Raw genomic sequence first — 21,994 nt, 5'->3', positions numbered from 1 at the left:
AAATGTCAGTAAAATTAATTATGCATGTATTTTACTCTGTATACAATACTGTCTTCATGACAGACCAATACTTTCATGCATTTTATTTCTTGCTACTGTGACAGCAAATACTGTCACTGTTCCTGAAAGGCTGCATAATGTAAAGGCAAATAATTCTGTGTTTGTTTTTGCATACACATACCTTGAATTTCCTTAGCAAAGTCACAGAGACGTCACGCACACGTAGTTCTCGTGAGAAACATTGACAGCTTGTTTAACACCTGGAATTCCTTTTCCTCAAAGGATGTTCAATCAACCAAATGTTAAATTGGAGTGACACCTTAAATCCTTAATCCTCCTGTGAACAAATTTTCCTGCTGTTTCAACATATACATATTGAGATGAATACAAAAAAACTTAAAAGTTATTCATGAAATCACCAAAACACACTGATAAAACGTCATAAGAGCTTTTATTTCAGGTCACCTGTTTTGTACAATATCCTTGAAAAACTAAACAAGATGCTTCTTTTATCTCAGACATTTTTTTTTCAACTTACCTTTTTTTAAATTTACCCGACATGTTTCGGCAACAGTCTTGCGCGTACAATAAGAGACAATGAAGTTCATTCAGTTCTCCTTGAAAATGGTAATGTGTTAAACAAGAAATTTAAGTGCATACAAATGGCACCTTTACATATGGAGTTCTTGTCAATGTATGGAACAAATAATTCCCAACACAGACATATGTAAGGTACCTCGATACATTTCATGGAATTAGATACATTTATTTTTTCTAATTAAGATTCGTAACGTCTCCTCAACAGCGATGGTCAAAAGCAGCCTCAATAAAAGTAGAATACCATCATGGCAAGACCAGTAACAATTTTAGCATTCATACTCCAGCATGTATGGAGTCGTGTACATGAGCATGCAATACATTTTCTGTTTTAAAACAGAAACAGTAAAGAAATACAAGATACTATTTTCCCACCAAATATTACTGCAGTGGATTTGTCCAACATTTTCGTCTTCATTTCCTCTCAAGCAATCTACTGAGAACGATTTCATAAAGTTCTTTCAATTACCGTAAATAAACTGTCAATAAAATACATTAAAAAACACTTTTACAAGTGACCTCCTTCATGTATACCACAATAAAATAATAGTGACTTTTATATTATAGAAATATATAATTTCTTGCTTCAAAAAAATACAATTTGATTGATATCGTCCAGTGATTCTCAGTGCCGTGCCACATTAGTGTGTTGTGAGAAATCATCAGGTGGAATTGGTCTGAAAATTATGATTTACTACAAAATGCACCTTTTTTTTCCCATCGAACTCAAACAGCAACTAAGATTATCTAGATTATTTTTTATGGAAAATATGGAGCGATACCAATTGGAAAACCCTGTTATACTCTGTAAATACAATAATATAAATTTTATCATGGAAAGAGAATCTAAACTATGCTGGAAAATAAAGCCTGTTTTTGTCCACTGCACAACAGAGACAGCCCAAAAATGCTGAGGCGGAGGACCAAAAGGTGTACCTCGCATTTTTCTCCCTTCTCCCACCACACCTGGTTGCTGTCGACACTCAGCGTCACGCCAATGGAGCTGAGAAACTTCTTGGCTTGCTGCTGGAAAGCTTTTCCTTTCCACAGTGAAGTGGGAAGACACTCGAGGGAGAGAGGACTGCTGCTCTCATTCATAAGGTTCAACTAGAAAGAAGGGAGATGGATGATGAGTACCCACTCATAACAAAATTTAAACACGTCACCAAAACATGACTTCACCACAACATGAAGTTGAAAATTCTGACATGCCAATGAGGAGTTCTTGAAACTAACCAGGGTGCTGAAGGCCTCCAAGAACTCAGGCTGACTGTCACACATGAGGCTCAACGTTTTATCAGGTAACTCTACAAAAAAAAAAGAAAGAAAGAGACCACAATGCAAAGGAAAAAGCTTTGGAGGAATCTGTGCAGGAGGATGCAAATCTCACACCTTCCAACGCCGTGACTAACAGATGAGCAGCATGCAAGCAAGGAGAAGCGCAGTCGACTGAGTCCTGGTGCGTCGCGTCAGGTGTTTTGCCGAAGCACAGCTCCTCGAGCTGAAAGAGACAAAATTGGAATTGAAATCGTCATTGGTGGACACCTTATGAAGTGTCACTCACCGCACACTGCAGATGTGAGAGAGTCACTCTGTCCCTCACAATATCTTGCAGTTTGCAGAACAAAGACCAGCGAGTTGACTGGGAAAGCGCAGCTAGTGGAGAGAGGTCTTCCATGTGAGATCCTATGAAAGAACGACAGCGGTAAAAGACTCAAGCTGCAGCTACTTCCCATCCAAACGAGGGGGAAGAGACACCGGGCTACTTCCTGTTTAGTTGCTTAGCAACCGGCAACATATACAAATTTGAGACAGTCTGCCATTATGACTTTAAATTCAACCTTCATCTGACATGTTTCTCCATCCAGACAAACTATTTACAGAAGAACAATGAATACTTCAGTTGACATCCATGAGTTATAACTTCCCGCACTGATACATCTCGAGTGTGGAGCCAGCAATGTGTTTTGAATTATTTGGGAGGTGTTGCTTTTACTTTCACATACCCTTTTAATCTGAGAAGAAACACCAGTTCATGTAAAAAAAAAAAAAAGTTGCCATTCATAAATTGTCCCGATGGAGAAAAAGAAAAAAATTCATTGATGTACTTCATAGTTTCACTTCCCTTTTCCAAAAACAATGACGAGTGAACAATATCAAGATCATCGTGAAAGGTGAAGTTAAGACTTAAGAGCGCAAACCGTTTTGCTGTTGTTCTTCTTCTGGAATGTTCTCATCAAAGCACCTCCCGTCCACCACGTTGAGGTCATTTTGAGAGGACCACGACCGCACCGCGTCGGCCTCAAAGCCCCCGATTTTTCCAGGCTGGAGGCAGATCTCTGAAATGACATGAATGTGAATTTGTCACCAACTCAACAATCACGCAGAAGATGTCACTCCAGCGTTTCAAAGCGTTTCTGGGAACTACAGTAACGTCCCAAGAATGAAGAAGTATTTTTTCACGGCAGTTACACACACTCACTGAAGTGACCGTCTTTTTCAATTTTCAGTTCCAGGATACTATATGCAATTACGGCATCATCCGGGATTTCCACGGAAACATCCATGTCCGCCTCAAAATCGTTGCTCTCCTTGATACAAAGCTGAAACGACACCCGCACACTTGCTATTAATAGACCGTCATTAACACGGCGAGGCTCGACTACACGTTGGCATAAGTCACTCACTTTAAGGTTGGCTCCCAAGTTGCCCAACAGGCCCATCATGGCATGAAAGGCACACTGCTCCTTTTGGGTCTTTGTGATCGTGCAGGCGGCGGTAGTGACGATCCTCTCTTTGACAACGGCCAGAATGTCGGATCGCTTCTCGAGCTGCTGCACCAGCACGTGATCCATGTCAACCAGCCTGGTGCAAAAGAGAGATGACACTCCTGAATGTCCGTGTTGGTCTCTTTTGTACTGTGTGATGAATAATCTAGCACCTGTTGTTGGAGTCCTGTAACAACTTATTCACATCCACTTCCTCTTTCTCCAGCTTGCCAAAATCTGAATGGAGTTTAGATGATCCAAGAGCCTCGACTTTTATGCCGACAGAAGCAGCCTCGGTGTCCAGCTTGCCAGTGAGCTTGTTTCCAAATATGCCCATGTAGGTCAGGAATTCTCTTTTGGACACAACTGAAACAGACGTCAACATTAGATGTTAGAAAATCTTGAAATTCAAACCTGTGGTTACATAATGCATTGTTTGAGGTTTTGTGGCTTTTGGAATTTGGGCTCTTTCTTGGCCTTTTTATTTGAAAAGGGCGAGATTCTGAACGGGTGCCGAGAGAAGGGGAACATGAGAGGAGGAGAAAATACAGTGTTTGTGCAACTCTGAATTCAGAGGCTCCTGGATACTGTAAAAAAAAAAAAAATACAAATACAAATACAAATAAATAAATAAAATAACATTTAAAAAATCACGTAAAAATCTTTTGTGACATAATGGGGGCTTGATGACTGTTCTTTTATCGTCAAAAAATAAACACAAACAATCAAGAACACTTTCATACCAGGTACAAGCCCCTCACTGCCCAGCAACAAATCGTCAAGCTTGAAATCTGTCGGTTGGTATTTGGGCCTCTGCCAGAACCACACACGCTTGCGTTTCACCACCAGAGCCATCGGAAGCAACTTGGAAGAGTCGTTCATCCGTGATACGGGAATGAGGCTTCCATCCGGGTCAACCTGACGGACAAAGTTGGCAGTGGCCTTGGAAAACATTGCTAGAACTGGGAGAAGAAAGATAACACAAAAGAGATGAAGGCAATGTTCACAGTCTTTTTCCCCAAAGGGTCACAGAAGTGTATGATAAGAGAATTCAAACAAACCCTGCGGAAATGGCTCACAAAAACTGACACACCTCAGTGTCCTCCCAACGAGCACTACAACAAATGTTCCGTTATGAATACAGTTACACAGGCTCGTATTTCAAAGGGCAAATATGTAAAACAGTCAGTTGGAGTCGATTGGAGCTCCACGACTGTGTTGGAATGTTAAGGGAACGAAAAGAAAATTGTCAAGAGTGTGAAATCAACAGGAGGGAATGATTCCCCCTGAGGGGTAAACAAATACCATCAGCCATTCCCACGTGAACCTCCACAATGTTCCGTCTTACTTTATGAATTCACATTATCACAGTTTTATTGAATTTGGAATATGGAATGGCTAATGGAATATGTTTGCAAGGTTTATCTAGTGGTTACAACTTCCTCCCACATTCCAAAAACATGCCTGGTCGGTTCATTGAAGCCTCAAAACCAGCTATCCCATTATTTTAATGAGGGCAAACTGGGTGACTTGATGCATGATTTTTTTTCTACCTCCCATGTCAATATAATCTACATAAACATCAGCATTCCATCCTCTGATTGGTTGGTCAGTATAAACCAAATTCCACAAGCAAATCTGGAGGCATCTGCACTCCTTTAACGTAGATGACGGATCTTTTTTGTTTTATTTTTGTCATAAATATTGACTCTGAAGTGCTAAGATGCTGCGCATGGATGGCACATCTGCGTGCCATTTGACTGTGTTGTATAATCGCGACATGAATGTTGATCTTTTTCTGGATGAAGTTGGGGAAATCCCCCATGCACTCAAGGGGCAGGTAGAAAACGCCCGACCCGCCACTGCATGATGATATATTTCCATCATAGAACTCTTCATACAGTTTTTAGAGATCATCTTTCAAATGCGAACTGTGCACACGCGCGCATGCCCTGCAGCGCCGCGCTCCAAAGCCAAACTCATGACTCGGATTTTCAAATTAAATCACATAACAGCCTTCCTAACAAAAAGCGAAAAACGAATCCAATCGCACATATGATGGACTTCTTTCTTCACGCAAAGGAACGTCAAAGTTGTAATTATCGATTACTTACATTGCGAGTCCAAGAAGAATGTTGTGACGTCGCCGTTAAAGCCCCGCGATGACGTCGTAAGCACGAAGTTAAATGTCACCGGGACACACGAGTAGTTAGCCACTGGGTTTATTAGATTAAGTTTGCTCACTCTCACAGTTATTCGTAAATGCTGGTTGTAGGAGAATGGTGGCGAGAGAGGACTGGCAAAGACTTTCCAGCCTACGCTCCTACTTGTGCCTCCTCCCACTCGAGGCTCTCAACTGGACTCAATTACAACATGCAGCTTCGGGTGTTTCCAAGACACGAGCGGGCTTTCCTCATTCACTTTTTCGGTATAAAATCCGATGAAGAAAATACCGCGAATTGATGCAATGTGGGTATATTGTTTAAAATGGTGAGGGATTTTTTTTGTGTGGTAGAGTTGGCGCGGCAATATCCGTCACAAAGTGAAAGGGGGCACAGACAGGTGGAACTTTTGAGGTCACAAGACAACCAACCGGCTTGTGATACTTAAAATCATCAAACTGATCTCATTCTACTCTCTTGTAGCAATCAATCCAAATGACATGCTGGGGAAGTGTATTCATCCACAAAATAAAAAAAAAAAAAACATTCCCGGAAAACTTCAGTTCATCGCCACACGATTAGATTACAATAACAATCTGATGACGAGAACCACAAGAATCATAATTTGGCCGATATGCCACATTGTGGATAACGTTTGGTAAAGTCAGAATTTTAAAAATGCATTAAGCCGTGCCAGTCGAGACAGACGTGTGTAATTTTGTTGCGCAATATACTTGCAAATACATTTCTGACATGGAGTGCCTCGAAACCTGGAAGAGTTGTTGTGTTGTCTTTCCTGATGTTGTACAGCTGCATTCATACATCTTGCACATTCAGTTAGCTCTCTTTCAAACACAAAATTACAAAGAACTAAATAGTTGCAGAGCTTTAGAGTATTTTATTACCATTTTGGAAGCACCATCGCATTTTTTTTTGAGAGGGGGTGTTACTGTCCACCCACAGTATGATGATAAGGCAGGAGATCGCAGAGCAAAAGTCTGCTCTTACTTCTGGAGTTATCGACAAGTCAGGTGATTAAAAATCTGGATTTTTTTTCAACAGTTCTGTTGTCACTACTCCTCCCTCAGTCAAGGATATTCAAAATTATTCTTTTTTAAAATAACCGCAACAACAGTTGAATAGATGCAGCGCTGCAATAAAAGGCACTTTGGTAAATGTCCATCCATAAAAATTCTGTGATACAGTAGATCTTGAATCTACACTAAGTGTAAATAATAATTGCAATGAAGCAAGTATGTACATGATAAAGATTGTGCCAAAACAGAAAGCAGTCTGCTGATTCCGAAAAGCCGGCAGAGGAAGTCCACGTTAGTTTGGGTTACCCTGACACAGGTCATCTCACTTCAGTATTCTACTTTCCTCTTTCGTATCATTTGCAGGGAAGTGGGATGACAGTTGAATCCACAGGTCACCACAGCACAGGGAAGTCCACTTTAGTGAAGCCGGGGTCCCGGCGTAACTCCCAATATGAGTTGTTGCTCACCCATGTGTCATCTTTCGACTTCCTGTTAACACGATAAAAAGTGGTTGTAGATATTTTATTGATTTATTATAGGCGAGTTGCCAGTAAAGCCCTGCTGTGAATATAGAAAAATGCAAGTAGTTTACCCCATAATACCTTTATCAAAATAATTCACTTCGGCTACAAAAGCTAACCAAATAGAAACAAATGATTAAAAATACAACTCACCGTTACACTAATTGTAGTTGTTATGAGATGAGAGCCCTGCATGCTTTGTTTCTTCAACTTGTCATCTTGTGTTCCATAGCACAGCAGGTTGTAAGACGGGAAATTGTAGTAAGGCTCCAAAAAGTGAAGCCTTTCCGTGTTTTATTGTTTTGTGCAATTCAAAATGTCTGCAATACGCATGATTCAATTGTGTATACCCCGATGCTCTGCTGGCTTGACTTTTCACTAATTGGTTCCGCTCGAGCTTTTCAATTTTGTTAAAAATTGAAGTATGTAACATGCACATCGTATAACTGTGTATAAGAATTTTACATTTTGGTGTTTTATTTTGAAAGGAGCAGAGAAACCTTGTAATATTTTAAAATTACCCTGCAGCTCTGACTTCTCCAGCAAACAGGACATTGTCATATTATTAATATTGAAAATAATAACAGATTTATTTTACGCCTTTTAAGGAACCCAAGGACGCTTAACAATAAATCTTAGGAGGATTCAAATACACCTAAAGTACATATGCGTATTCTTGTTACCAAATGTATGCTTTGTTTGACAAATGGGGCTTGAGGCGAGACCAGACTATCATTTGGGACACAGTAGCATGTGTATATGTTATCTCGTAGTCAGGTGGGTGAAAAAAAGAAACACGCGTGCACACGACTGATTGTGCATCCAAACACACAAGAAAAGTGGTGCACATACTTAAAGAAGCGTGGTTGGTGGTTCATGTTGTTGTCCTCCAGCACTTTCCTCCTCTCTCTCTGGAGCTGCTCTATCCTCTGCTTCTGTTCTTCAGCTCCTTCCACATTTCCCTCCTCCAAGAACCTGAACGAACAGCCCAAAGAAAGTTAACTCAGTCGGAAAAATTCTATTCAAAGGCAAATTAACTGATGTCAACCTCTGGTCCAGCCTGAAGCGGGTATCTGTAGGGGGCAGTAGAGGTCTTAGGGTGGGATCCAACTCGTTTAACTCCACTGCAAACTTAGTGAAGCCATAGTACTGGTCCTGGTCCACTGGCATTGGATCTTAAAAAAAAAAAAAAAATCAGCATGTACTGTATGACGTCACTTTAAGGTCAAAGCAACCCTCCCTTTTAGTAACATGGCACTTGACTCACTTGCTCTCCAAATGCATGTGGCAGAGGGCGGGTCTCCCTGAAAAATGGACTCGTGCCATTTTCCAAAAATGGAGTGCACAACTTTTCCGTTGGAATCAGTCACCACGCCTTCAATCTCATTGACAGAGGAGCTCCATGATTTTGCCTGAAACACAAAAAAGGACAAGAAACATAAAAACAAAGAACTTCTGGGACTGTCCTGTCATACATAACTCTACAAGTTGACCTATGAAATGATTTGATTTCATACTGTCTTTTTTCGTTTGTTTTTTTTTTAATTCCATTTTTGGTCAACAGGCGGTGCTGTGCCACTGTATATAGACCATTGCAATCAGGAAATAAGGGAATGACTGAAATTGTATTTTTCAATTTGTAGAATTGACATTTTTTTTAATGATGAGACTGGACATACAAATACACTAACCAGTGCATAATGACAGGATGTAAATAACTCAAAGGAATCACTCTGTACCGTCTGACCTTGACAAATGTGACTTTACACTCGCAAGTGTCACTGTTGACATTTTTGATGGTCATCTCTCCGTAGTGTTCGATCCAACGCTGCCCACTGAGGATGTTATGAATGCAGGATGTCACTTTGTTCCATACATAATGATCCCCAAATCTACCAAAAACAAACAATCACAGCATCAAAAAACACTGCACAAGGTCGTGATTTATATTAGTGTGGCAGGAAGAGATCAAAATCAATGACTTACGAAGGCAGTGTGACATTGGTAGTACCAATTGGAACTATTTCCATGGATTTGCCCCAAAATTTATTTTTCAACCGAACATCTAAAAACAAAGGGAACAATTTGTTTTAGTTTTCAAATGAAATCCCATTTGTAAAAGCTACAAAGTAATGTCTTCAGAGAATAAACAACTGCTCTAAACACAAATTTGAACCTATCTATCCATAACCAACAGAATGTTACATATCAGAGACAGAGGTTCTTCATGCTCACCTTGCCAAAAAGAAAAGTTCTTTGAATCCGAGTGACATACTGATACAGGTGGGTGATGGCTCACCTGGGCAAATCAAATGGGAAAGTAATGATAGGGATTGAATATATATATATATTTACTGTAGTATAGGTGGATGAAATCAAAGACAATGTGTCACAAAACAGGAAGAGGTTGCAGTTCTTCTTCATGCAGATAACTAGAATGACTCACCGCATCTTAGCAATCATTTCAAATTACTTTAACATCACGGAGGCAATGACAAAGCGATACTAGTCCCACATTCCAAAGTCAAACACAAACTTTAAGATAAAGTGAGTCAATCATACCTGTTCACCGATAAACCTGTAGCCCTTGTCGGGTCTGTCGCACTCGTAAGTTTCTCCCAAGACCGGATTGAAAGGTTTGCTTCCAGCTCGATAGTAGGAAGAAGTGTAGGCAGTGATGGCAAATGTAGCAACATACACCTATGTAGAAAAAGAAAAGAGACAGCTGCTTAAAGAACAGCACCATTAAATCTTATGTTTCACATTTCAAGTGCGTGTTGTCTCCTCTTAAGATAAGATAAGATAAGATAAGATGTCCTTTATTAGTCCCACAATGGGGAAATTTGAGGTGTTACAGCAGCAAAGATATAGATCACACAGAGTCGGCGGCGTAATGTAGCCGTTAATGTATAACATTAGCAGCAGACATTCAGAAAAAGCATGCAAATATACACAGTATAAACGTATCTAAGTGTAAGGAAACACTCCTAATGTTTGTCCATTATACGGAGGGGGAAACGCTGTAATGATAAAAACTACTGAATGATTGAAAATACTGCAATCATAAAAATATTGCAATGATAAAAGTACTGTAATGGTAAGAGTACTGAAATGATTACCATGCGCTGGTAAGGGTTGGTGGTCCTGTTGGCTGTGTCGAGCAGCTCGCTGTACTCCAGCTCCTCACACAACCTCTGCAGGGTGTTGAGGGGCTCGTTCAACTGGACTGGCATGGCCACCTTGGACAAATCCTTGCCAATGTTGTTCCTGAGGATGTTCCACAGACTCACGCTGCTGGGGGGGCTGGGAGAGGGCAGCGTGGTGCGGCGGCGGACCACAGAGCCGATACTGCTCACTGACAAGAGGAGGCGGTGGAAATTAGTTAATGATTTCCTCAAATGAGCTCATCGAGAATACGCTCATTTAATAGAACCCATCTTCCATAGACGATCACGATGGCACTTTCCGGATTTGTTCCGCGTGCCTTTCAGTGTTGACGGAGTTCAACACTCATTAAATATACATCAATGCGATCAGTCTCCGAAAACAAACACTCAAGAGGATTAGTCATACGCAGAGATGGAAGCAGACAAGATGGAAAGGTTCTGTGTGCCTCTGATGATGTGGACTGATGCATACAAAGATTCATGTACCCGAATTGTGTCGCTCACTGCCCCCTCCGTTGCTACAGGTATCCACGGAAATGCTGTCGCTCACGTCACTGATGTACGAGTCATCGTCGGACAGCTGTTGACAAGCAACAGTGAAAGGTCAGCAGGCATGATGTGCATCACTTGATTATTTCCCCCCCCCAAAAAAGCAACAAATGATTTTACTTAATAGCACAAGTGGTATCGTTTTTTTTTTTTTATAGAAGTGTTGCATATTGTGATTTATCTGTTTCCTACCAGTTTGGTGAGTGTTATTAATTATTGGCTCTTGACAGTGAATCAGTAGCAAAAAATAGCTTTTAGTTTAAAAACCGTTCGTGACATGCTGGTTCTGTTTTGATTTCACATGCATGAGAAAAAAAAATCGATTAAAATCAAAAATAAAAATCTGAGATTTTATTTTAAGGAAATATCACCCAGCCTTGTTTGTGAGTGAAAAAAAATAAGAACAGCGACTTGAGTGAAAAGACCAGCATTGCGAGTTGAAGTCGCTCAAGCGTCACCTCATTCTCAGAGGAGGACGAGGAGAGGAGGTATTCCTGCGCATCGTAGAACTCTGATATTGACTCGGGGATTGATGCTCTGCTTTCATTTGATGACTGGTGGACCAAAGAATGGCCTTCTTCCGGACATTCCTGGTTGGATGATAAAAGTCAGCAGAGAGAATTACTACAGGCAGCGTTTATTGTGTAATCACATAAGCGCATGTGCTCAGGGGTAACGTGTCACTCACTGAGCCATAGGCGCTCTTTAAGGCCGTAACCTGCATTGGCTGGGGCACTTGCATTTCAATCGTTTGCCTTAATCTGTCCCTTTCTGCCGACAGAGAACTATAGGCTGATTTCAGCGTGCTGTGGACTGGAAAGAACAAGTAACAGAAACATCACATTCTATTAAAATGAAACACAAGAAAAAAATTTGATTTTTTTTTTATGTTGTGGGAGGGGAAAGAAATATAAACAGACTCACTGTTGTTAGCGAGCTTGTAGAAGTTCTCTTGCAGCCGAGAAACCTCGATGGGAGAGTCTGGAGATTCCGGACATAGATCTTGGATGTTGGCCTCCGTAGTTGGGAGATTAGGATTGGAGGCATTGTATTGAGGCATCTTAATGGCGAGATCAAGAAGTAAGATAGACGACAATATGAAAGCCAGTCCTCCAACATGAATAGTCGACAAAGTACAATGTACCTGTGTTGTTACTTTGCTATTTTTGCTATTCCTGGATCGCCATTTCTTTGTCCTCTTCTCTTTCTTTGGAATATCGGAAGTAGATGTCTGTGGTAATGACATTCGTAGAGGTGTGAACCCAATCCAAATTGATGCTAGTTTCAAAGCAGCTACACAAAGAGTGTACGTGGTACGCTTACTAGTAGTGCGCCGATGGATGGGGCAGAAAATGTGCGATGCATGACTTCCATGCTCCTCAGCAGCAGGTTGAGTTCGAGTAGGTAGGATTCACACTCTCCCAAGTCTAGGTAAAGAACATCGTTCTCATTAATGATGATCAAATTGGACTTGCCGCATGAAAAAATATTTCAGAAGAAACACTGAGGATTAAAGTTGGTAAATTAAATGCCATTTTTAAAAAGGGTTTAGTGGAACATCGGCTCACGATATTTTCGGCCAAATATTGCGTTACTTCACTTTGTTCTATTATGCAACATTAAATGATCCGTGTATTACGTACATTTCACATGTATATTAATATTATTTTTCCCTTTGCTCTAAATAGGCTTTCTGTATGGCTCCAAAGAAATCTCTAAGTAAAATATGCAAGTGATTGTGTTATAATGAGGAGGCCTTGGCCGCCGGTGGTTACGCTAGCTCAGCTGGGGGTTGATTCTGGGGCAGGAATATTTTTTTTCTATTCATTCTAACAGGAAAAAATAGGAGTTAAGTTGTTTTTCGTGTGACAAAATGAGTGAAGTTGAGTTGAAAAGAAGAAAAAAAAACAAACAACCTTTGGCGCACTTGTTCATGTCCTCTGAGGAGTTGAGCCACGAGCTGACCTTGGCCTGATGGATCGACATCTGTTTGGAGAGAGTAGCCCTCTGTGTGAGAGGGACATGAAACACAACCTCAAATGACTTTGACCCTTTGCCAATTACCAATATTCCACAACTGGAGCTGCACTGACACAACTTACCTTCCTTATGGAGTCAGTGAGGGAAGGCGACGAATAGGTGTGAGTGTGGTAGTGGTAAGGGTGAGGATGCGAGGAAATCTCGTTCTGCCGAAACAGGCGGTGATGACGCAGCTTTGACACCCACTCCTCAAACACCTCGGGAGACTTTGTCTGCGTGCCACAAAGAGAGTAAAAAACAAGTTGTGAATTGAATGATGTCAGAGGTGGTCCACTTTGGATGTGTGATCCTCAATTGTACTTTTAGGTGATAGATGTTGTCCTCGGTGTCCAGGTCAATGCACATGGTGGATTTCTTAATTGCCATGACGGAAAGGCCAACATCGATGCAACCATGAATCTTTCCCTTTCTCAGCTGGCGATTAAACACAATGTGTGTGAGCATGCAAAAATGACAAGAGTTGGATCATAAGAAGCTTACTTACATCAGTGCCATGCTTCGCATACTTCAGGATTCCCTTGTCCAGCACAAAAAATCTCTAAATGGTGAAACACAACAGTAATGTTAATCATCTTTCAGGGACATTGTGTGTTGCAACATGCTCCTCGCTCATGTTTTCATTTTGAATTAGTCTTTGGCTCTTTGTTCCATTCGGCTGAAAGTAGATGCGAAAGGTCAACAAGCAACCAGAATGAACGAAGGAAAATGAAGTCGCTGCGCTCAAGTGGTGTCCATGTTTTAACAAACAACAGCTCAGCTGGGGCATTCATAAGTAAAGGTATCCCGGTATGGGCGAAAGACTGACACAGTGGCCTCGCAAAAAATATGACAGTGACTTTTTAGGAACCACCAATCGTGCTCACCTTGTGCCATCCTTTCATAGGCCACTTCCTTCTCTTTAACAGGAAACCTTGCTGTGGCTCAGGCTGCTGCATGACAGCAGGAGCCCCCCTGAGCCCCTCAACAATTTCCCAACTATCCTGTAGGGTGACCAAGCAAAACAGCACATACTATAGGTGTGACAAGAACATTTAATCAGCAACAAAATAATTTTGTTGACCAATGGGGGGGAAAAAAACTCACCTGGTTACTATCCTGCTTCGAAGAGCCGCTACTGTCACTGTGAGTCGGAGATGATGACGCCATCTTTGTCGTCGTCCCCTTTTTGCGTGTCAAGTCCAGCACTGGAGATCACAGTGGAGCGGCCGAAAGCGGGACTCTGACCTTTGAAGGTCACGCAATGGCGGTTGGTACTGTCGAGAAAGGTTAGGAGAAACTCATGTGAGGACGGAGCAGAAAGGCTATACACTTTTTATAATGATGTCATCATGTGCGCAGGCAACCAGAAAGAGAAAGTTATGATATCCAGAAAAAGGTGCATTTATTTTAAGCAAGCAAAGATATACCCCTCAAGCATGACGTTCTTGTTGGGGATAATGACTCGGTTCTGCTTAACTCGTGTTTATAAGAGATGAGCAGGCAAAGATCAGCTTCTTAAAGTGATATAACAGACATTCCTCTCCTCTCCACACATGCCCCAACCGGACTGTGTTTGTTCATGCTTTTGTTGCAGCGCCATGAGCGTTTTCCTAGCCACACCCGTGTGTGCACGATTCTGTGAAGTGAATGTGGAGACCTGCACGACAGAATGCGCTGGAAAATGGCTGACAGGGAGTGTTCAGTGTTTTGTACACACGACAGATTGTATAGAGTTCACTTAATATGCCGCAGCGCGATACGCCCAATGGAAACAGCGTAATGGTTTAAATGAGCGCGTGCTATTTTGCGCTATCTCGGGGGCCTCCCTCACGGCCAGTGCCGTGCCCAGCGGGTGAGTCATCAACAGGAAAGAATGTGCTTTGATACACCATAGCAAGCGCGTCTAAAAGCATACTGAATCCACATTGGGGCTTAGACTCAAAACACAGACATCATAGAAACGATACACTTGAACAGCTTAAGTTAGCTCAACGGAGTTCTCACACTCATGTTACCGTGTGGCTGACTGGCATCATCAGTGGTCAGTAAAAGCAGCCCATTGCATAACACACTGCACCCTTTTTTTCCCTTTCACATAGTTTAACACGCAGCAGGAACATTGAAAAGCATTCTGCAAGCTTCAGAACTTGAACATAAGCTTTGACTAACTGACTACTTGGATGGCCACAACTGAGCAAATAGAGTTTTACAAACCACAGAGATGACTGTGAAGCTCTAATGAGCGTAGATTTGAAACGGGAGCGCCAGAATGTCTGGCGTTGCCTTCATTGTTTGAATCGTGTCCTCTTTTTCCTTCTTCGTCGACGTCTATCATTCCTCGTTTTGCTCCGTTTATTTGCCGTTACTGTTTGGATGGAGCCAAACGATAACTACAAGGTAATAACTCCTATATGAAAGGGCAATAGTGTCTAAAATTTCATTGTGGTTTATCAGCAGCCTGTAAAAGGTTTTATCCCTAAACGAGTCCATCATTAATGATACAAAAGCTTGTAAACAATCTCTTAAAGGTGGAAAGTCACAAGACAGGCATGAGGGATAAAATGTGTCAAGGTGAAGCAAAATGTGTTCTTTTAAAAAAACGAGTGAGGGAAGATTATTCAATGCAAATGTGACTGGATGAATGCAGGTGATGACTTTTGAAGTCATTGCTCATCATAGAAGCATGAATATTTTATTTTGAGTTGATTAAATGCATTCAGACTATCGCGAGATTGCAACTTTTCTCGTTTTTATTGTCTGACTGTAGCTTGAAATTACTGCACAGGGCAGTGTTCTACTCACCTGCACTTGAACACAGCAGCAAACTGGATCTATTGTTTATCAAAGAAAGTCGATGACTTTTATACAGCGAAGTTTCATTATGCTGTTAGGCAGTTTCCAAGACAGGATGAACCAAGTTCCTGCTTGACGAAATGTCAGACTGGACTTTCCAGTCATGAACAAGAGTGACATGAACCAGACGTTGATTCACAACAAATGAGAATATATTCTTCCAATCAGATTGATTCATCGAGCAAATCAGGGGGAAAAAAGGAACATTTTGACACAAAGCGACAATTTAAACGGCCTCTCATGAAGCCAGTTGAGCATTTATCCAATGTCCTAGTAGTACACTGAGAGGATATTAATACTGTACATGGACTTTAAGCTGGATCGTCCGCAGTGCATTAGCATGGAAATGGACTGCAAAGAGGTCCTCGGAAATGGGCCAGCTGTGACATTCCCTCTAGTAAACCTCCAGAATCTTGTGGTAAAGCTTCTTGCCGGACTTATTCTGTGCAAACTGTGCATGATCCTCTGATTATCAGACTGTGAGAGTAAAGTTGGTTTAAACAGACAGAAAAAAAGCACCCGAATTTTGTGACAAACTATAGCAGCTGCTTGGTGGTAAACATATGGTGGCAGCAGCACTTAATACCCCTTATCTGACCTCTGACATCCACATAGTGGAGCGCTGAGCGGGCATATTTTTAACAACAAAACAAAACTTGATTTCAATGTAATGCCTGTGATGGTTGAACGCAGACATCAGCAGCCTGTATTTGTGTGCAGAGCATGTCATTTAAGATAACTTTCAGGCTTCGTGTTATGATTTGTTGCTATGGGAGCAAAACGTGAATTACATCCAGTGAGGCTTCTTGTCATGCTTTTTTTTTTTTTTTTTAAATCACACTATCATGACAATTATGTCTTGCAATTTTGATTGAAATATGTTATTTTCAGACAAATAGAAACTTTTATTGGGCATAGAATTCAATTAACTCAAATAACACCATCATGCTTATGTGATGCTTTGTCTCTTCTCCTTTTTAGTTTGATTATTTTCATGCAGTTTTATCATGGACAATGTAAATTATTGCTTCCATTTTCTGCTTGTCATGAGCATTATTTATTTGATGAATTCAAACATTAGACAAAATTGGTTGTCAACTATATAAAATCCATTATTGTAATAGAGCCATAAATCAGATTTGTACAGTCCTGTTACATATTTCACATTTGCTTAGGCAGGAATTCCAGTAATACTAGACTTTTTTTAAAATTTGTTTTGATTACCAATTATTCTTTTTTTCATTACCCCCATGAAGCCAAACAAAAACATACAGCACCAACAATTTGAATACCTCCTCTTCTGTTTTGGTAAAAACAAGTACTGTATACACAGCAGATACAAAAGGTACAAGTATATTACAATAATAACAATAATTTTAAAATATTTCATCAGTGACTTCTAAAGAGGCTTTATATTCTAAACAGTAATAAGGCAATTGTAGACAGGCGCCAACGTCGGCTACCTAAATAGCTAATAAACGATCTTCAATGGAGATAAACTCCACAGGTGTCCATTTTAAAACGTTCAGTTTCCACAACAAGCTGCCAACGCTGCAATTCCCCAGGAAAAGAGAGTCCGATTCTCTTGACGTTAAGGTCGAACCGCTACGTGAAAAACATATGTAACATCTTAATTAATTCTCCCATTTTAATGCGGTCCTGCTTTCAGGCACTGGCTGGCCACCAAATGTCACGACGAAGTCTTATTAGTCATTCTATCGAAAACGGTGTTTTTACTCCTCCGTCAAACACGTAACTGCTACGCGGCGTTATTCAAAATTAGGGTTGACATTAATGTGTCGATATTTACCTGAGTTGGTTGCGTTAGTGGGAAGAAACGTGGTGAAAATCACCACGTCGCATCCTGGCAGCAGCGAGGTGTAGTACCTGTCTGGGAAGTCCTCCCATTCCTCGCTTCATTGCTCGAAAACTGTGGAAGGAGGCGGGGTTTAGGTGGCAGTTGGGATGAGCGACGGTTGTGTTAGCCAATCACAAGTGAGTATTAAGACACGTGGGTGGTGAATGAGGAAGGAGTCACAAAATGGGCCATTTGAATGACGTACAGAAATGCAATTTGTGTTGTTAAGGTGAGAGTTGAGCGTCAAAACAGAGAAGAGTCAAGTCGTTTGAAGGGACAGAAAATGATATGCAGGAGGTGGGAAAATACTGTACAGCACTCAAAAGTGCATATACTAAGCACAAAAGTAAAAATAAATTTTAATGGGGAAAAAGGCATCTCTGCACACAAATTAGAGTCCCTTTCCGCTTTATCATTACGTCAATTATTTTTATTTTGTGGTAACAAAAACTGTCATCATCAAAACAATTAAAAAAACATTTTGTGACAAAGTGGAGTGGAAAGTACACATCTGTTTTCAAATGGAGGGGTAAAAGTAAAAAAATACTTTAAAAAATCCATTTTCGACCGTCGCCTTGCTGCCTCAAGTTCTGTTTATTCAACAAAACAAATGTCCTTCTTTGCATGAGCACAAGACTGCTCATTTCCTGCTTCTGTTTATTTCAAGGGCAACAAGTGGTTTGGAGAATTAGCATTGAAATTCAAAGTCGAGAGTTTGTAGAAACTACATGGCTGAACATTTGGAGGAGTGCATTTGACGATTGCATTTTATTGCGCAAGTATACCTAATGTTGTCAACGATGAGTGTTCATGAATTGCAAATATGCAGAAGTTAAAATAAAAAGGAGACAGTTCATTTAAGAACAACACATTTACTTGTGCACAGACTAAACAACAGGCAACACACCCTGGCATCATTTTGGCACGGATGCAAACTTTGAACCACACCTGTCATGTGTCAAATACAACAAGGCCCAATGCATTAATCCCACAATGACTTTCAAACACTTTAACATTGCACAATTTAAAAAGCGAAAGAAGAGACAGAGTGGCTCATTAATAAATGAACACAATGAAAGCCAATTCCAGAATAGCTATAATTTACATCCCCTATCTCACATTTCTCTCACAAAGACACGACCCACATGCTTGAATGACAGTACGCCAGTATTAAACAAATAATGCATACCAGTGTTGTTTCTTGAAGATTGGAATGTTTTTCAGGTCACCACAGGTATCTTTTTAATGCATCTATTTAGTGACAGCCACATCATTTGCTCACAAAGCACACAAAACTCTGGTCCTAATATTTTTTTAATTGAAAATTTGTCCTGATTGTCTGCATGTGTAAAGCTAGTTCGACAAGCCTTTCTGGAACTAAGTTACCTTTGTGAATACAGCTGTAAAAAATGATATGATTCTGAATGTTTTAGTACAGCTAGCTAATGCTAGTACCGAATTCAAAGCGGCTAATGTGTGAATAGAGTATATTTTGGGACTGAAAAAAAAGAATACAACTTAACTTGCTGGCTAAACCAAAGTTGAACTACAAACAAAATGCTTAAAAAAGCAAAAAAAGGTTTTCAGGTCGCTGCATGATGTAGTTGCGCAAGTTCTCCGGCAGAGGGCAACGTTTTACATAATCAATTCGTTTTAAGGGAATAAGAGCTGCAAATGAGATGGCTCAGATTTCTTTGAATGAAGACAAGATACCAAGTTTTTTTTAATCACTTTGTGATTAGTATTAGACCAAGATGCAAAAATACCCTTTATAAATACTGTATGCACTTTGCCACAGTCCAGATGTCCATGCTCACACACCTTAGTTCGAGTTTTCATGGGATTTGTGCTTCCAAGGACAGTGTGGCTCTCATTTTAAAATCTTAAGACACATTCTCTTAGTCATTAAGTGATTCAGTCTGATTAAGTGCAGTTTCAAACAAAATTATTCCATCAAAGGTTTATACTCATTTTCCTTTATACCACCCCCTCCTTTTTTTCCCTAATCTGACCGCCCTCGACACTCGCCACCCTTTCAACATGGCAATGGCGTTTTGTAATTATTTCCAGATGTAGACGTACGTCTTCTGTTCTCCCCTTCTGCATTCTCACAGAGGAGACTGACACACTTGTAGGTCTGCTTTCGCCTCTTTGTTACCTCCTCAAAATATTTGCCTCAGGAGGTCACGCAAGGGGGGGACTCGAACTGAACGGAATGCAGAAAAGAAATGCATTCCCTGTGTTACATTAGTGTGTTTTTCTCAAACAAGAACTTTATTGTTCTTTTGTTCTACATTTTGTATTGTGTGAGTTTTCATAGCATCCTCCCCCCCCTGTAATGAAAGCCAGCTGGAGAGAAATGGAGGTTTGGCGCTTTCCTGTCCAGGTGTCCCTCCCACGCTTCCCATGTTTGATCAAATGATCCAATCAGTGGTTGGATAAGATTGCTTTGCCATTAATACTCCCAAAACACAACTATTCCATGCTTCTAATTTTCTGGGAACAGAAAGGAGAAAGGCACAAAGTAGTTTTCTTGAAGTATTACCAAGTCAATTTGGTTAAAGAAACAGCCCCCTGAAATGTACAAAACCACATGGCATTTACTGTTTAACTCATATTCCACAAACGCAATATTAACCAGAATGTCGCGTTCGACGAGTGCGGCTGCGTAATACAATTTTTTATAAAAAAAAATATTTTTGGGACGACTTCCCCTTTATATCAAGTTATATTGGCCAGGATTTTGAAGGCCTTGTGCAGATTAGATTGCAAAAAAAAAAATTTGAAGCAGTTCAGCCAAGATAAACATTGCAATATAAACAGTTGAGAATAAATGATTACCGTCCAATTTAATGGGGTGAAAGTCTAGGACGTAAATGTAGGTCAGATCTTTTCATAGTGTTTAGACCCGTTGAGAAGGCCTTGCTAAAAGTGATGGCCACGTGTCCCAATATTTTTATAGCCTACAGCCCGTGTGTCGTCCACGTCCTTGTGCACGTAGACATTTCTCAGCGCAGCGACAGATAGGAAAGAATCTCTTTCACCTTCCCCCTCTAAGTGCAGAAACATGCACACACACCCCCGCGCAAACATACATTGGCGCACACACACCATCTTAGTGCGCGCGAGCACGAGTCCGAGTCAAAGCTCTTAATGATCCCACCAGCTGCTGCTCTTGTAAACACACAATCCCACCTCCTCGCTGCCTCTTTGCTTCTTCCCCTTGATTTCAACAAGCAAGTGAGGAATAGCGCCTTAAAGAAACTGACGATGACGGGGATTTAGGCGCAAGTGCAACATCAATAGGTCATCGAGTACTTCCCGCTGAGAGGCTGAAATGTGCCGATGCTGCTGCAGGCACGGTGGCGGGCAGCCCTGCGCGGGGTCCTGACAACTAACGAGTGTGCCAGCTTCTTTATTGAATCTTGGTCAGCCCCGGAACACTTTTGCTTCCTTCCTCCTTGCAGCTCTCCCCCCCAGTTTACAATTTAGTACAGTTCATTTTACGTTCCCAGGTGGAAAGATCCCTCACCCCCATGATTCATTTAATTAATTAATGCTAACGTGCAAAGCCATCGTCTGACTCAAACCATGCAAATAGTCAGTGATGTCTTCTCACTCCGTATGTGTGTTCCACAAAAAAGGGTGAGGGGGTGATTGTGGGAATCCAGACAGGAAATGACCCCGAGAAAGAGAGGGCTTCCCAAAGGGTTGTGTTTTGCTCGCTCTCATTTACAGACCCTGACTCAGAGTGAACTCACATCTCGGTATTATGTCTTCCAAGCGATGAGAGCTTGAGAACAAGGCCCTTCAAGGGGGGGAATTTGTTGTTGAAAAGTCACCCAAGCCGAGCTGGCTCTGGAAACCATTTTAGCAATTGACGCTCAACTCTGACCGAAAAAGATGTGTGTGTGTGTGTGCTTGTGTTTGTCCTTGGCATTTTATCTGCAAGTATATTTTGGACGATGCATGCCGGTGACTGAAAGCTTTTTACCTCATGTGTCATAAACGTACAGATGTCTTGGCAAAAAAATGCAAATCTCACTGGGCTCAATACCCACACATGCTGAATTTAATCCCTTTCTCTCAACTTGACAGATCAGATTTGGCACATCTCCCTCCGATGTCTGCGACCTGAATTCTTTTCTCTGTAAATGCGAACCATGTGTGCACCTTCTGGTCCCTTCATCGTAAGGTGTACTTGTGAGAAGAATGTCAGAAATAAGGGCTACAGTAGGAGTCCATTTTGCTCCCACGAGGTAATGCCTGGACGACCACAGAATGTATAGGGCTAATTTTCAAACAGTAATTGTTCACTAATGCAGGTCCGGAAAAAAAAGATTAGCTCAGGATGTAAAAGTCAAACGCCTGAGCAGGGTTTCTGTGATTTCTTTTTTTCAGCTCAAAATCCAAAGTTGAAGAAATTTGCTCCCTTCCTGAGAGAAGATTTTTAATTGTTGTCA

At 41.1% G+C, this 21,994-nt stretch overlaps 2 protein-coding genes across 6 annotated transcripts; both read right to left on the bottom strand.

Annotated features, from left to right (window-relative positions):
• Window positions 1-434: 434 nt before the first annotated feature.
• Window positions 435-6,262, bottom strand: LOC148321405 (gasdermin-E-like). Its single transcript, XM_088318774.1, has 10 exons — window positions 5,480-6,262; window positions 4,109-4,327; window positions 3,539-3,731; window positions 3,285-3,462; window positions 3,080-3,200; window positions 2,799-2,936; window positions 2,162-2,283; window positions 1,990-2,098; window positions 1,834-1,904; window positions 435-1,704 (listed from the first exon to the last, which is right to left on the bottom strand). Exons 2-10 carry the CDS (start codon window positions 4,317-4,319, stop codon window positions 1,444-1,446), a joined length of 1,404 nt encoding a protein of 467 aa, XP_088174900.1. The 5' UTR covers window positions 4,320-4,327; window positions 5,480-6,262; the 3' UTR covers window positions 435-1,443.
• A 143-nt stretch (window positions 6,263-6,405) lies between these two features.
• Window positions 6,406-17,603, bottom strand: LOC148321404 (oxysterol-binding protein-related protein 3-like). 5 transcript variants are annotated; one of them, XM_088318770.1, is made up of 22 exons: window positions 17,484-17,603; window positions 13,925-14,094; window positions 13,705-13,821; window positions 13,326-13,379; window positions 13,142-13,255; window positions 12,904-13,053; window positions 12,718-12,808; window positions 12,125-12,228; window positions 11,946-12,032; window positions 11,726-11,861; window positions 11,490-11,614; window positions 11,260-11,391; window positions 10,739-10,832; window positions 10,205-10,440; window positions 9,648-9,785; window positions 9,321-9,384; window positions 9,072-9,150; window positions 8,833-8,977; window positions 8,353-8,497; window positions 8,134-8,260; window positions 7,938-8,060; window positions 6,406-7,053 (listed from the first exon to the last, which is right to left on the bottom strand). In XM_088318770.1, exons 2-22 carry the CDS (start codon window positions 13,985-13,987, stop codon window positions 6,957-6,959), a joined length of 2,421 nt encoding a protein of 806 aa, XP_088174896.1. In that variant the 5' UTR covers window positions 13,988-14,094; window positions 17,484-17,603; the 3' UTR covers window positions 6,406-6,956. The 5 variants fall into 5 exon arrangements, 4 of the variants coding, with proteins under 4 accessions (XP_088174896.1, XP_088174899.1, XP_088174895.1 ...); XM_088318773.1 differs by having other exon boundaries at window positions 12,718-12,787; XM_088318769.1 differs by having other exon boundaries at window positions 11,726-12,032.
• Window positions 17,604-21,994: the final 4,391 nt, after the last annotated feature.

Source organism: Idiotropiscis lumnitzeri, chromosome 16 (genome assembly GCF_059441095.1).
Source record: "Idiotropiscis lumnitzeri isolate Australia: NSW breed Sydney's pygmy pipehorse chromosome 16, RoL_Ilum_1.0, whole genome shotgun sequence".
Lineage (NCBI taxonomy): Eukaryota > Metazoa > Chordata > Actinopteri > Syngnathiformes > Syngnathidae > Idiotropiscis > Idiotropiscis lumnitzeri.
Note: the sequence above shows the minus strand (reverse complement) of the source record. Positions and strands in the feature narration are given on the sequence as shown.

Excerpts from the sequence above, each read along its gene's own strand:
- LOC148321405 (XM_088318774.1), bottom strand. The coding sequence starts at position 4,319 with ATGTTTTCCAAGGCCACTGCCAACTTTGTCCGTCAGGTTGACCCGGAT. Across the intron at positions 3,732-4,108 it reads CAGTGAGGGGCTTGTACCTG|TTGTGTCCAAAAGAGAATTC; the intron begins GTATGAAAGTGT and ends CGTCTGTTTCAG. Across the intron at positions 2,099-2,161 it reads TCTCACATCTGCAGTGTGCG|CTCGAGGAGCTGTGCTTCGG; the intron begins GTGAGTGACACT and ends TGTCTCTTTCAG.
- LOC148321404 (XM_088318769.1), bottom strand. The coding sequence starts at position 13,987 with ATGGCGTCATCATCTCCGACTCACAGTGACAGTAGCGGCTCTTCGAAG. Across the intron at positions 12,229-12,717 it reads CATGAACAAGTGCGCCAAAG|ACTTGGGAGAGTGTGAATCC; the intron begins GTTGTTTGTTTT and ends TTCTTTACCTAG. Across the intron at positions 12,033-12,124 it reads CATCCATCGGCGCACTACTA|ACATCTACTTCCGATATTCC; the intron begins GTAAGCGTACCA and ends TCATTACCACAG.